At 46.0% G+C, this 12,411-nt stretch overlaps 1 protein-coding gene across 2 annotated transcripts in view; it reads right to left on the bottom strand.

Annotated features, from left to right (window-relative positions):
* Window positions 1-399: 399 nt before the first annotated feature.
* USP31 (ubiquitin specific peptidase 31) overlaps window positions 400-12,411 on the bottom strand; it is a 75,054-nt gene continuing 63,042 nt past the window's right edge. For both annotated transcript variants that reach the window (XM_067706400.1, XM_067706401.1), the window contains 3 exons: window positions 9,401-9,559; window positions 7,674-7,826; window positions 400-5,756 (listed from right to left, as the gene is read on the bottom strand). In XM_067706400.1, the coding sequence (XP_067562501.1) occupies window positions 4,198-5,756; window positions 7,674-7,826; window positions 9,401-9,559 (1,871 nt within the window). In that variant the 3' untranslated portion in view covers window positions 400-4,197. The remainder of the gene's footprint in view (window positions 5,757-7,673; window positions 7,827-9,400; window positions 9,560-12,411) is intronic.

The following is a 12,411-nucleotide window of genomic DNA, read 5'->3' as shown; positions in this document are numbered from 1 at the left end:
ATCAAAAGGCAGTATGAGACTGAGTGTTCATTTAAATAAAAGCATGGGATTCCCCCCCAAAATATGTAGTCAGGTTTAGCAACAACATACCCTTTGTGAAATTGCAGACAGACAGCCTGTACAGTAACAGCTATTTTCTGTGTTTATGTTTATGTTTATGATATAGGCACTGGTTTGTCAGCAAGTTTTGCTCTTCTCAATTCCAAATAATACAAAGTTCAACACACCTCACAGAATACGTTTTATTGAAACTGTGCTTATGGTTTGCATACTATCTCAAAAATCCAACCCGGAGACACTAATTATCTTTGCATCCAATAATTATTATAACCTACACAGGAAACAGTATCTTCAGCTGTTCGGTAATTTGTCAGAATGAAATTTAACGTCGGATGTCAATCTACTTTTTAAAGCATGTTTATTTGAAAAAAATGAGCTTTGTTCACTGCTCTTCTCTGTTCCTTTTTTCCTAAAGGCTGCCACCTGTTTCCTTCACGTTCTGCTCCTGTTTTTTCATGACAGGTACTTTAGAGGGATGACAATTTCTCTCCCCACCCACCCTCCAAAATCCCCACATCCAGCTCATACAAATGCGGACGACCGAATTCTAATGAAAAGTGACTCTGTCATGGATTTCCACATCCCTAAGTAGTAGAGACAGCACAGTCTGAAAAAGAGGATGTGACAATAAAATGTCTCCAAAGATGAAGAAGGCCACTTTTGGTTTCCAGAACAGAACAGACTTGCTCACGAGGCCCACAGGCTCAGCTGATCACCAGGATCCACTTGATCTTTCTGTCGGGAGGACTGTCGCTCCATCTAGGACATCACTGGCATCCTCTGGTTCATCAGCTGTGCTCCCAGGGCTCCTCAGCTACAGCAAACTCTCGAAGCTCTCAGCTTGCCTTTACAAGCAAAGCAGGCCCTCAACGAATGTTTGCAGAATGAATAAATGAACGAATGAATGACGAAAGAATGATTACAGAAGAGGTCAGAGCAGCCTCACAGACGTTAACAATATTTTACCATGTCACAAATACTCCCACATCTCTATTGGTCCAGAGGAGCATTACTTACTTTCAGTTAGGCTGCTTTTAGGATAAGAAAATACAAAAAAGGTGGGAGATGGTCTTGAGATGATATGAGCTTAACAGTTTCTTTGTGCTTCCACATTATATAAGGGATTACAAAGGCAAGGTGTAGGGCTGTCCTACGGAATGATACAGACTCAGTGCACTCGATGTTTATAGGAAAAGAAATCAAGAATAAAGTTTTTTAACAGCAAACAAACATTACAGATGCAACGCTACTGTTGGTGATTATTTTGTGCCTACCAGGAAATGACTACTCTCATCAGGCCCACCTGGTTGTCAACCAGGAACCCAGGTCTACCATCCTCAGCAGGTGATTTTTAACCCCAAAACACATACAAGCTCATTGTACCAAACATCACTGGGAAAAGAAAAAACAAAACACCAAGTCACTAACTCTACCAAAGAACTGAACTGAACCAAGTCATAATTTTCCCATAGGGTACTTCACACCACAAAGAGCACCTCCAAACTTTGGGGCAAAATATCCTTTTCTGTGGCTTAAAGGTTGCAACCTAATAATTAAGAATGAAGTTTTCACTGTTTACCAAGCACAGAAATATAATAGTCTAAAGATGCCTAAACAGTGCCATAATATTTCCTGATTTTTTTTCCATTTAAATCTGAAACAAGAACTAAACTCCATAGACATAAGTTTATAGATACGGAAAATTTATTTCTAGATCCCATGGAAATTTAATGGAGTTCGTAGAGTTGTTGTGTTTTTTCTCTTAAAGACACTAGACATAACAGAAAATCCATTCCTGGAGGACTCAAAGAGTAAAAATACTTACCACTGTGAAAATTAAACTAGATTCTAATTAATGCTTAACTGTTTACAGCCCCCAAAAAAGTGTTATTAAAACACTCTGTGTAGTCAAACTATGATTCTAAGACTGTTTCAGAGCTTCAGATAGGAGATTTCAAACGAGATTTACCTATTAAAGAAAGATGAGAGAGTCAGACAAACACTCAATTCCGGATATTGACAACCCCACATTTGGTGCATCTTTTTAGGAAATAAAAGTGATACAGGAAAACTCGAAGTGGCTATACATGGATCAGGCTGTCAATGTGCCGTTGGACGCAACAACAAGATCGAAGGCAGTCACAGCCCAGCAGGGGAGAGTAAGGCTGCTTTGGGAAACCAGACGTCTGTACGGTGAAACGAGGACACCAAGCAAAGTGGTGAGTCAGGATCGAGTGCAATGGGCGACAGGCTCACAGTAAGTGCATTTCATGGAGCACTAGTGTAACTCTCACAAGGCTGAACGTGTAGGTCTTAAACACTGCAAGGGTCTAAAATTCCAGCGACCCTCAACATAAATGGCCTCCAGACCTGCAAGTTACCTGCTAATGCTCAAATTAGCAGCAAAATAAAGTTAAGTAACTTACTGGAAACATTTCCCAAGAGGTATTCATAGAAAAGAAAGGAAAAAAAAGACAGGGCAGTGCAGAATTCATAGCTAAGCATGTAATATGTGTTATAGTCACTTCACACAGCAATACTGAAAAGGGAGATTATAAATGGATCTGTGCACAGAGTTCAGGAAGAACCTGAAGAGTCCATGACTTAAAAAAAAAGTTAATATGTAAAAGCATATAAACTTAGCATGCTGTATTTCATGGCAAAGTGACAAATGCTATTCAAAGAGAATTGGAACTATGACTCTCTTGACATTTAAAAAAAGTGAAAAAGAAAAAAAAAAGCACAAAATTCCAGAATACCTCCTAAAAGCCTGAAATTTTATATATATATATATATAATTTTGCTTATCTTTGGATTTCTGTGAGGTTCCCTTTTTTTGCTAAACAAGAAATGCAACTTGCACTGACAATGCCAGATGGAACATGCTCCATCCTGCTTGTGAGTTTCTGGGTAAGAGATTAAATCTTCAGCACAAAGAAGAAATAAATGAGTTCCTGAAAAACAGTCACAACTAAGACTGACAGGCAGGACCAGAAGTGTGCATATAACACTTTGTCACACATCGTTCTAACATACCATCACTAACTGCTGGCATTAGGCAACTTCTTTCCTCTCCAAATTACAAGATGAGGAAACAAAGGCATGCACACATGGTGCAGCGTGGAGCTTTCAACTTCTAACATGGAAAAAAGCAACACCAGAGAAGGAAAATGGCAGATTTATGCATTCAGTTTAGAATCCATTTTTTTTCTCCAGGACTCTTTCAAAGGTATTAACTGCTCTACTACACTTCAAAATCCCAATGACCTCAGCTCGCAAATTGACAAGGAAAAAAAAGAATTTAACGACTAGCGACTGGCTTTCCAGCTATCCAGTTTGCCACCTCTTAGGACATACCCCAAGGGTCAAGACAGCTTATGGTACAGACATCTTTGCAGATATGAAGGTGGTGAAGGACTTCATTTCTACCTCTAAAAACTTCTATCTGTGGCAGTAGGAGAAATGACAGCCACCCACAGGCCACCTTCTTCTTCGATCCTTTCACTGATGTGCGCACCCATCCTAGACTAGCTGAGTATATACCTGAGAAACATTAGTGTTAAAATATTGCCCTTTACAAAGACTGGTAGATGGGGCCAAAGTGCAGAAAGCGACAGTCTTCCCTCGGTTTGTTTCACTGTTAGTGTCACAGTTTTTAGAGCTTCCGGTGCCACACGACAATCCGCACGCGGTGAGGACAAATTCCGCTCAGATGAGACCCAAGTCAAATAATTCATCCTTCTACAGAGCACGCTAACGACAGCTTAACTGGGTCACAGGTTTCAATTCCCTAGTGTCCAACGAAAGTCATTAGAGTTCTCTAGAAAGAAATATGTACAGTTGCTAAAGGGACCGTCCAGGGTATCGTCTGCAATTATTCCAGTTAACTGGGTATCAATGCTTTGCCTATGGCTGTTATTTGGTTCAATGGCAGAATAAGGCGATGCTTTTAACAATTTGCAGTTGAATTCTACACACACACACACACACACACACACACACACACACACACACGTACGTACGTCAGGCACGTGACCCAAAAAATACAAAACAAAAGCATAGAGGGCTTTGGTGGGAGGGAAGGGGTTCTAAATAAATTAACATCTTTACAGATAAAACACTTGGATTGCAGAAATATCACTGAGGTTTTTGAGAAGGCCGTGCATTGGTTTGCATGCTAGAAGGTAACTTTTTTGAGGATTTCTCAGCAGACTGCCTGCAACCAGGAGACGAGGGCACTCCAGAATCTAGCTGGGAAGACTTGGATTTGCGAGCGGACAGCAGGGAATGTTTAGCAGAAGCAGGGTCCTTGGAGGCAAGCTGCTCTTTTCCAACTGCATTCACATTTGGCTGCTGGGAGCCTAGCGCCTGGGAGCCTTTCTCTGCCTTGTCATCCACTGCACTCTTAGAGACGGACTTGACTGAGCTCCCGCCCACCTTCTTGGACAACAAGGTTGTCTTGCCAAGATCCGTTGACCGCCGGGTTTCCTTCTGTCTCAAGGCTGACTTGAAGAAGGACAGCCCCTTGTCCTCCGACTTGCTGTCCCTCTTCAGACCGGCCTTCATGTTCATGCTGGGGGAGCGCAGGCTGGCCATGGAGGAGCTGCGGACGTGCTTTCCGTCCCCCCTGCCGTCCCCGGCTCTGGCCTGGCTCACGCGAGGCGAACTGGGTTTGGGGCTGGAGGTGACGCTGGCTCTGTCGGAAACCAGGCTCTGTCTGGAGCCCTCTCTGCTTAAGCTCCTGTCTGAAGTCCTGCTCTTCCCAGGAGGGAAGGGGCCCCTCGGGGCAGGGCCTGAGGCTTTTTTGGCGGATGAGGAGGAAGCACTGTCAGTGAGGGAAGAAGCTGACTTCTGCTTCTGGAGCAAAGGAGATGACACGGAGTCCTGGGACTTGGGGGAGGACTCCTTTTGGCGGGCAGGGGAGGAATGCCGTCCACTGGCCCTGGAAGAAGAATCGGCTTTGCTTCGGGAGCGGGAGGGCTTTACAGAAACTTTTACAGGAACAGGAGAAGGGGATGTACTGGAAAGAGATGATTCCTGGCTGGCCAAGACTGGCCTCCCCTTCCGCAAGCTTCTGTTTGGCTCAGGAGCGCCTCTGGAGCCAGGGGATCTGCTGGCTGTGCTCTCCGATTTCTTTGCGAGGGAGTCTGGCTGGCTTGGAGGTTTCACCTCTTTGACTGGAGAGCTGTCTACAGAATCGCTCTGATCCACATAAGCAATCTGGTTATTGTTATCAAATGGACCCGATATGGGGGGCAATGGATCCCCTTGTACTGAGCTTTTGCTCTGTGTGTCTACAACACTGGAGTTCAACTTGCGGGTGTCTGACTCGTCTTTGAACACACCTTCCATGACAGCCAGAGGGGCCCGACCCACAGCCTTGTGCTCCCGTCGACTGTGACTATCGCTTGAGTCCTGGTAACTGCTGGACAGGTTCCTCAAGCTACCAAAGCAAGAGATGGAAACCTTGTCGTCCACTGCTTCCCCGATCTTCTCCAAGGTGGAGGCGGAGGTGTGAATCGGAGAGTCCCCTGAGAAGCGGGAAGGGGAACTGGAACGCATCTGCAGCTTAGCAGACAGGGACCAGGAAGGTCTGATGCAATTTTCATTGACGGCCAAGGGGCTGGTGACAGAAGATCTGGATGACAAGCTCTGGCGCTGGACGCTTCTCACGAACGGTCGAGTTGAGAAACCTCCTGAATGCAGCAAAGAGAGTGTCGTTAAGCTAAACCTACCAAATGTCCTTACTAGGACATCCATCTAAGACAGTAGGAAATCAAGGGGTCTGGGGTCAAGGAGTAGTCATGTGAGTTTAACTCTTCTGAGCCCAGTTCCTTTACCTTGAAATATGGGCATTCTAACTTGGGGATCAGCAAACCACCTTCTTGCTCGACATCAGGGGTCAGCAGACTTTTCCTCTAAAGGCCCAGACAGTAAATATTTTAGGCTTTGTGGGCCAGCTGCTCAACTCTGCCACCCTAGTGCGAAAGCAGCCGCAGGCAACACAAACAAATGGGCGTGGCTGTGTTCCAATAAAACTTTTTTTTTTTTTACACAAATAAAGGCAGGGGCCATATTTGGCCTGTGGGCTATAGTCTGCTGACCCTTGTTGTAACTCACAGAGCTACTATGAGAATTAAATAAAATCTTAAAAGTCCTGTGCCCAGCAAGGCACCTGGCACTGCACAGCTGCTCAATAAATGTGAGCTACTTCATTTACAGCTTCTTCATCCTATTAAGAACACTGGGGCCCACAGCAGTGCAGTCCTTGCCCAAGATCACACAAACAGAGGCAGAGCTAACAACAGAACCGCAACCCCTTCCCCCCCAACTCAATGCCACAGGTAGGCTGGCCTGTAATCGTTGACTATGAAAGCAATCAGTGGAAAGCCTCCAAGGAAAATATTCATAATTAGAACACTATACTCCTATTTTAAGTGACTTAAAACTTCCACAGAAAATATTCTAAATTAAGTTCTCCACACACTTGATGCTGTAGCTGTGGTATTAATAAAACTCTGTCTGGATGAGATCCTAAGAGATAGGCCCTGTTCTGTGGGCACCACCCAGCACCACTGCACGATGATGGTGCTGATATCGATTTCGCCAACTACACCGTTTAAAAACAGACCGGAGCCAAACCATATCTAGGCTTACTGTTAAAACAACAGTGAATTCTAGGTTTAAAGGTTGTGTTGAAAATAACCTCTAAATAATTAACAAGCCAAGGTTCACTGGTCAGTTTTTCATAAAATGTCAGGAGCTACAGACAGGAGCTTCACAGTTACAGCCCAAGACTCTTTTTCTACAAAAAAAAGAAGCAACAGCCAGAAGCAGGGGTAGAGCTGGAGCTGCGACAGAGCTCTCGTCTGGCCTTCCTCTTCCAGCCTCCTGAGCGCCACTAGGAGCGGCTACTGGACGTGATGGAACTGCTGACCACAGAATGAGGCTTGCTGGGGGATGAGTCACTGTCCTCGTTATAGAAGCTGAGCTCACTCTCCCCTGCTCCTCCCAGCTCTCAGGGCTCTGGCTGCCCGACCCTCCCCACACCACCTGGGGTCCCCGTGAGAACCGAGGGCTGTTCCGCCACTACTCAAGCGGCAGCTGAAGGCAAAACACTGGAGCTCAATTTTTATCAGATTTTCAAAGCTTTTATACTGTGACTATCTTCAAAATTCCTAAAAACTACCTTTATGCAAAGGCAACAGCTTTTGTTCTAGATGCTCTGCACCCACAAGGGCACACCACAGATCCCTCCAGGGGAGACAGCGTGGTGGGAAGGCGAGAAGCTGAGCGAGTCAGGAGCCTCCACGCCAGGCCCCGCACACCAGGCAGCCCTCGGCAAACCACAACCTCGCTGAGTCCCCTCACAGCTGCTCTGAAGACTTTAAACAGCGCTTTGAAAAAAAAACATACATTACTGTACAGAGTTAAAGCCCCAGCCTCCACATTAGACCTTAAAAGTGGAAAACAATGGAGTGGAAAGAAGAAGTGCTAGGTCACAGAGGAAGAGCAAATGACCCTGTTATATAAAATGCTCCTCGACATGAGGGAGCCCGTGCTGTGTCCGTGAGTTGCCATTTTGGAAATCTGTCACCGAAACCCAGACCCACCATCATCTTCACTCCTTTCCCCAGTCATCTCCACAGACTCAGACAGCGAGGCTAGGGAGGTGCGTCTGGAGGAAGCTGCAGAGGTCACGCTGGCCTGCTTGCTCCCCGGGAGACGGCTCACCCAGTGTTCACACAAGGAGGAACTTGTGGAGCCTGCAGGAAAGGAAGTGGGCGCCGAGGTCAGGCCAGAATCCTGCCTGTGCCACACACGCCCTCACCAAGGGCTGCTGCCCGGGCGGCGGGGGACCTCACCGCCAGGTCAGCACTAACTCCCAGGCCCACGCTGTGCCCGCTCGAACGTCGCCTGTTGGGATGAAAAGGACAGACGCTCACACACGTTTGCAGTAATAAAATCCAAGTACAGGGATGGCTACTTCAGAACGCAAAGTCCGAGTCTTAGTGCTGGCAACAGAATGGAACAGATACAATCGTGCATATACTCATCTATTCTACAAACATTTATTAAGCACTACACCCCAGGCACTGTTCTAAGCACTTGCAGGAATACTTCTGACACAGAGGGAAAAAAAGCAAGCAGCGGTGTACTGTTATCTTCTAGGCCTGTGTGGTGGAATTTTTAAATCATTTTCACAATATTAATATATAAACACACACACACATGCACACACAAGGCCACGTGCCATTGTGTCCTGTCTGTTCCAGGGAGGCCCTTAAATATATACTGGAGCAACAGAAACTGCTCTTGAAATGGAGAACATGAAGACACATGACTTTCTAGAGTAGATCTCAAGAGGGTGTCATTTCTGAGCCTATCTCAGACTCTGGAAAGCACTGAGGGACGGCACTAGAGCCCTGGAGTTCCCACCTTCTGGGAACTAAGAGCGGCTACGGACAGACGGCTGTACTGGGTGGGGTTTGACTGCAGCAGGGCTCACTCTGCTTCCATGATGCTTCCTTTTAGCGGCTTCCAACTTAGCCCTCGCACGCTTCAAGGGGAGCAGGGATTAATAACTGATCACACACTGCCATGTCCCAATCCTCTGTCCTATTCTCCAAACTCCAACCCTGCATTAGGAGGCATTCGTCCCCCTGTTCGGATTGTGTGTGGCTGCACCGACGTCACGCGTGGGTACTGGTTCCTGCATTTACTAATAAGCACAACAGGCTAGATCCCGTCAAACTAAATCCAAGCCATCTAATATTTTTACAGCCTCCCCTAACAGAATAGGCCAACCTTAGTGGAAAAAAGAACGATTTCTAATGGTGCTTTACCCTTTACCAAAGGATTTAATGCACATTTACCTAATCTGTTTCACACAACGAACCCATGAGGCAGGTAGGATCAGTACACCCATATTACAGATGACACATATGTGGCTTGGGTGGGACATGCTCGAAGATAACCCGACCAAAATGTGGCAAAGCCAAGTCTTAGTTCTATTTCCAGTCCCTCGACTCTGAGAGCAGTGTGCTGCGCTGCTTCTTAGCTCCCTCACTCGTTTATTTACTCCGTAAGTAAACACCACGAGCGTGCTTTGAGCCAGGCTCCACTCCACCTCCACGGGAACTCCTGGTTCACAGCTGCTGGCACATTCCACCCCCATTTCCTTTAACTGCAACCATTCTGGTTTCCAGATTAAATGCAAACCTGAGAATTAATCTGATCCAACCAACAGAATCATGAGACCTCCTGGAGAAGTTCTCTGGACCATCAACTGCAATTTTCTGCTCTCAAAACAAACCACCCAAGAGTAGAGTGGCCTTACCTGCCACCGAGCTGTTGGCCGACCATGACGGTATAGCTGTCCGCCTCTGGTAGAAGAGGATGTACGCCGTCTGCGTGCAGACCTCGTCTTCCGACAGCTGCTGCACGTCACTGTCGTCGAAGCAGTACCAGAGGCCGTCCACGGAGTTCTTGCAGTATGCTGCCAAAAAGAGCCCATCAGCGATCAGCACCAGGGCGGCCGCAACGGCCACTCCACTTGACCCACAGACACCATGTCTTTGGCTCATGTAATTAATTCAAGAACTTTTTAAGGCTGCAGATAGTAATACAGAAAGAGGTAAGAAATCCAAATTCTAAATCACACTCAGGCAAAATGTTTCAAGAAATTCCAAACTATTCCAAATGGATGAAATTCTATTTAATTTTAGAAAACACAATATACTTCTTTAAACCAGTGGATTTCAACCAGAGATGATTTTGCCCCAGGGGACACATTTTTGACTGTCACAACTGGGGGTGGGGGCGTGGGGAGGGTAGGATGCTAGTGCAATCTAGTGGGTAGAGACCAGGGGGCGCCACTACACGTCCCACCATGCGCGGGACAGTCCCCACAATGCAGAATTACCCAGCAAAAATGTTACTGTACCAGTATGCAGAAACCCTGTTTCAAGCATGTTGTAACAGTTTAGTGTTTCTTAGAGTCAGAAAACAACAGAACTAGAAATGATGATATTAATGAGAGCAGTAGCTAACATTTGTTTAGCACTTATTATGTGCATCTCATTTGATCCTATGAAATTTGTTCTATTATCATTGCCATTTTACAGAGGCTCAAAAAGATTAACCAGCTTGCCCAAGGTCATGCAGCTGGTGAAGGGCAGGGGCCAGCTCATTACAGGATTATCTAGTCTCTGAGCTTAAAGCCTTATCCCACCCTGCCTCCCTCAGAGGTAGCACAAACGATGCCTGCTGGAAGGCCCCTGGCAAACTGAGAACACTGGAGCTCATGAATGCATGCGGCCTTCCCTCCAGTCCAAACTCTAAGCTGAGATAAAAATAAAGAGCACTCAAGTACCAGCGAGGACACAGCTCAGCGTTCCTGGAGACACATCATCCTGTGAATCATCAAGGAGTGTGATAAGCTTGATCCAGAAACGTACACGTTTACAATTCTTTCTAAAAAGACCCATTTATTGGGGTGAAAATAAACGAGTGCTGGAATATTTAGCTGAACGCTGGAACAGGCTCAGTAGGGCCCCAGGGGCAGGACACATAAGGCCCCGAGTGGCACCAGGAGTGACTCCCTCGACAGGCCACAACCACTTTGCTAAGTATGGACTCCTAGGAGACGAAAGGGACCCGGAAGAGGAAGGGCTATACTTCTGCTCTTCTTTTTCCCGAAAAAGAAGAGCAGAAGAAGAACCTTTGACTGTAGGGAGGAAAGTCGTCTGCAGCTGTGGACTCACTGGAACCAGACGGCAGAGAAAGGGAGACACAAGCAGCAAATGCAGCTGGTAAAACAGCGACTGCTTGGTCAGTGGTGTCATCAGGCTTGCCGGATGAACGACCCAGCCGGTGAGGGGCTGCTATTCGGGAGTGGGAGTGGGAGGTCTGTAAGGGGGAACGCGCCCGAGAGGAGGTGACGGAGCAGCCTGTACCAGCTTCAGTCCGTTTCTCCTCAGGATGGTCTGTCCTCCGTCACGGTGTGGAAACTAAGGCAGCACAGGGACTCATGAATGGGTCAATGACGTATTTATAAAATAATTCTATGTGCTTTTCTTCCCAGCGCTATTTTCTGAAGTATTTCCTAGACCAGTGCTACTCAAATTGTGGCTCACAGACCGGTGCCAGTCCATGAGATAAGCACCACAACGAGGTAAGCATTTAAAAACATTCATAGCAATCTGATACTGTATGATACTTTTATTGTGTTTTTGCAAAAGTACTGGTTCATGAAGAATTGGACATTTTAAAAAAAGGTTTAAGAAATTTTTTTAAAGGTTCCTCATCACAGATGGTTTGAGAAGCACTGTTCTAGACTCCTTACACAAGTCAGCCATACATGTACCATGTAATTATAGTTAGAACCAGTGCAAAATAAAAGAACACATTAAAATAAACACTCCAAATGAAAGCTTAAAAACAAGGTATCTTTAACTCAACAATGCTGAGGTACTTAAAATGTTCTCATCAGAAAAGCAGCCGTATGGCCTAAGCACGGGAAAGGGATGCTTACCACGAGCCCCTCGTTGGTAACAGGCCCCAGGAGGCAGGCACGAGCACTTCTGCCTCCCTCACATGGTCGCCAGGTTTGAATAAGGTTACCCACCTAAGGTCACAGAGCTAGGAACACGTGTCTAGCTTCTAACCCATACTCCTCTCCCTAATTTGTACTGCCTCCAAGGCAGTTATGGGTTTCCGGGCACTTTCCAGAGTCTATGCTATACAAAGAGCAACATGACAGGTGAAAATCTGGCACTGTCCGATTTTCCTCAACAATTTCTTGCTAGAAACCACACAACGTGCTCACCCATATTTTCCTGAGAAACACTGTTACACACAGGAGATTCTCTACCAAAGCTGAAGCTACGTGAACACCAACCAGTGACGCTGGCAAAGGCACTGCTTCACCAGCTAATCAGTGAAATTAAATTCCCTCTAAGTCCCTTTCAAGTCTCAGAGTCCCTGAGTATATAACTCTGTGACTCAGTATGGAAGAATGCAGATATGACCGGGAATGCCACAAAAGCAAAAATCCAACTAGAAACACAACACTTATCATACAAGTGGCCCCCCAAAATATAAATATAACATATGTAAGACACAAAATACAGTATTAAAATTTGGCTTAAACCAAAACACGAGGTAAAACATACTTAAGCATTTAATTAATATTAACTTTGTCTTCTACGGACTTTTCAATAGATCCTCTGTCCCCTTTTTCTCCTTCAAGTACTTCCGAGGGCAAGTAGAGGCCATCCAAACGGCTCCACTACGAGATACGCTCCAGGTCGGGATGATTCCTCTCACAAGTGACTGCTGCCGGCAGCG

Source organism: Pseudorca crassidens, chromosome 15 (assembly GCF_039906515.1).
Source record: "Pseudorca crassidens isolate mPseCra1 chromosome 15, mPseCra1.hap1, whole genome shotgun sequence".
Classification (NCBI taxonomy): Eukaryota; Metazoa; Chordata; class Mammalia; order Artiodactyla; family Delphinidae; genus Pseudorca; species Pseudorca crassidens.
The sequence above is the reverse complement of the archived record's forward strand: the minus strand, read 5'-3'. Positions and strand labels throughout refer to the sequence as shown.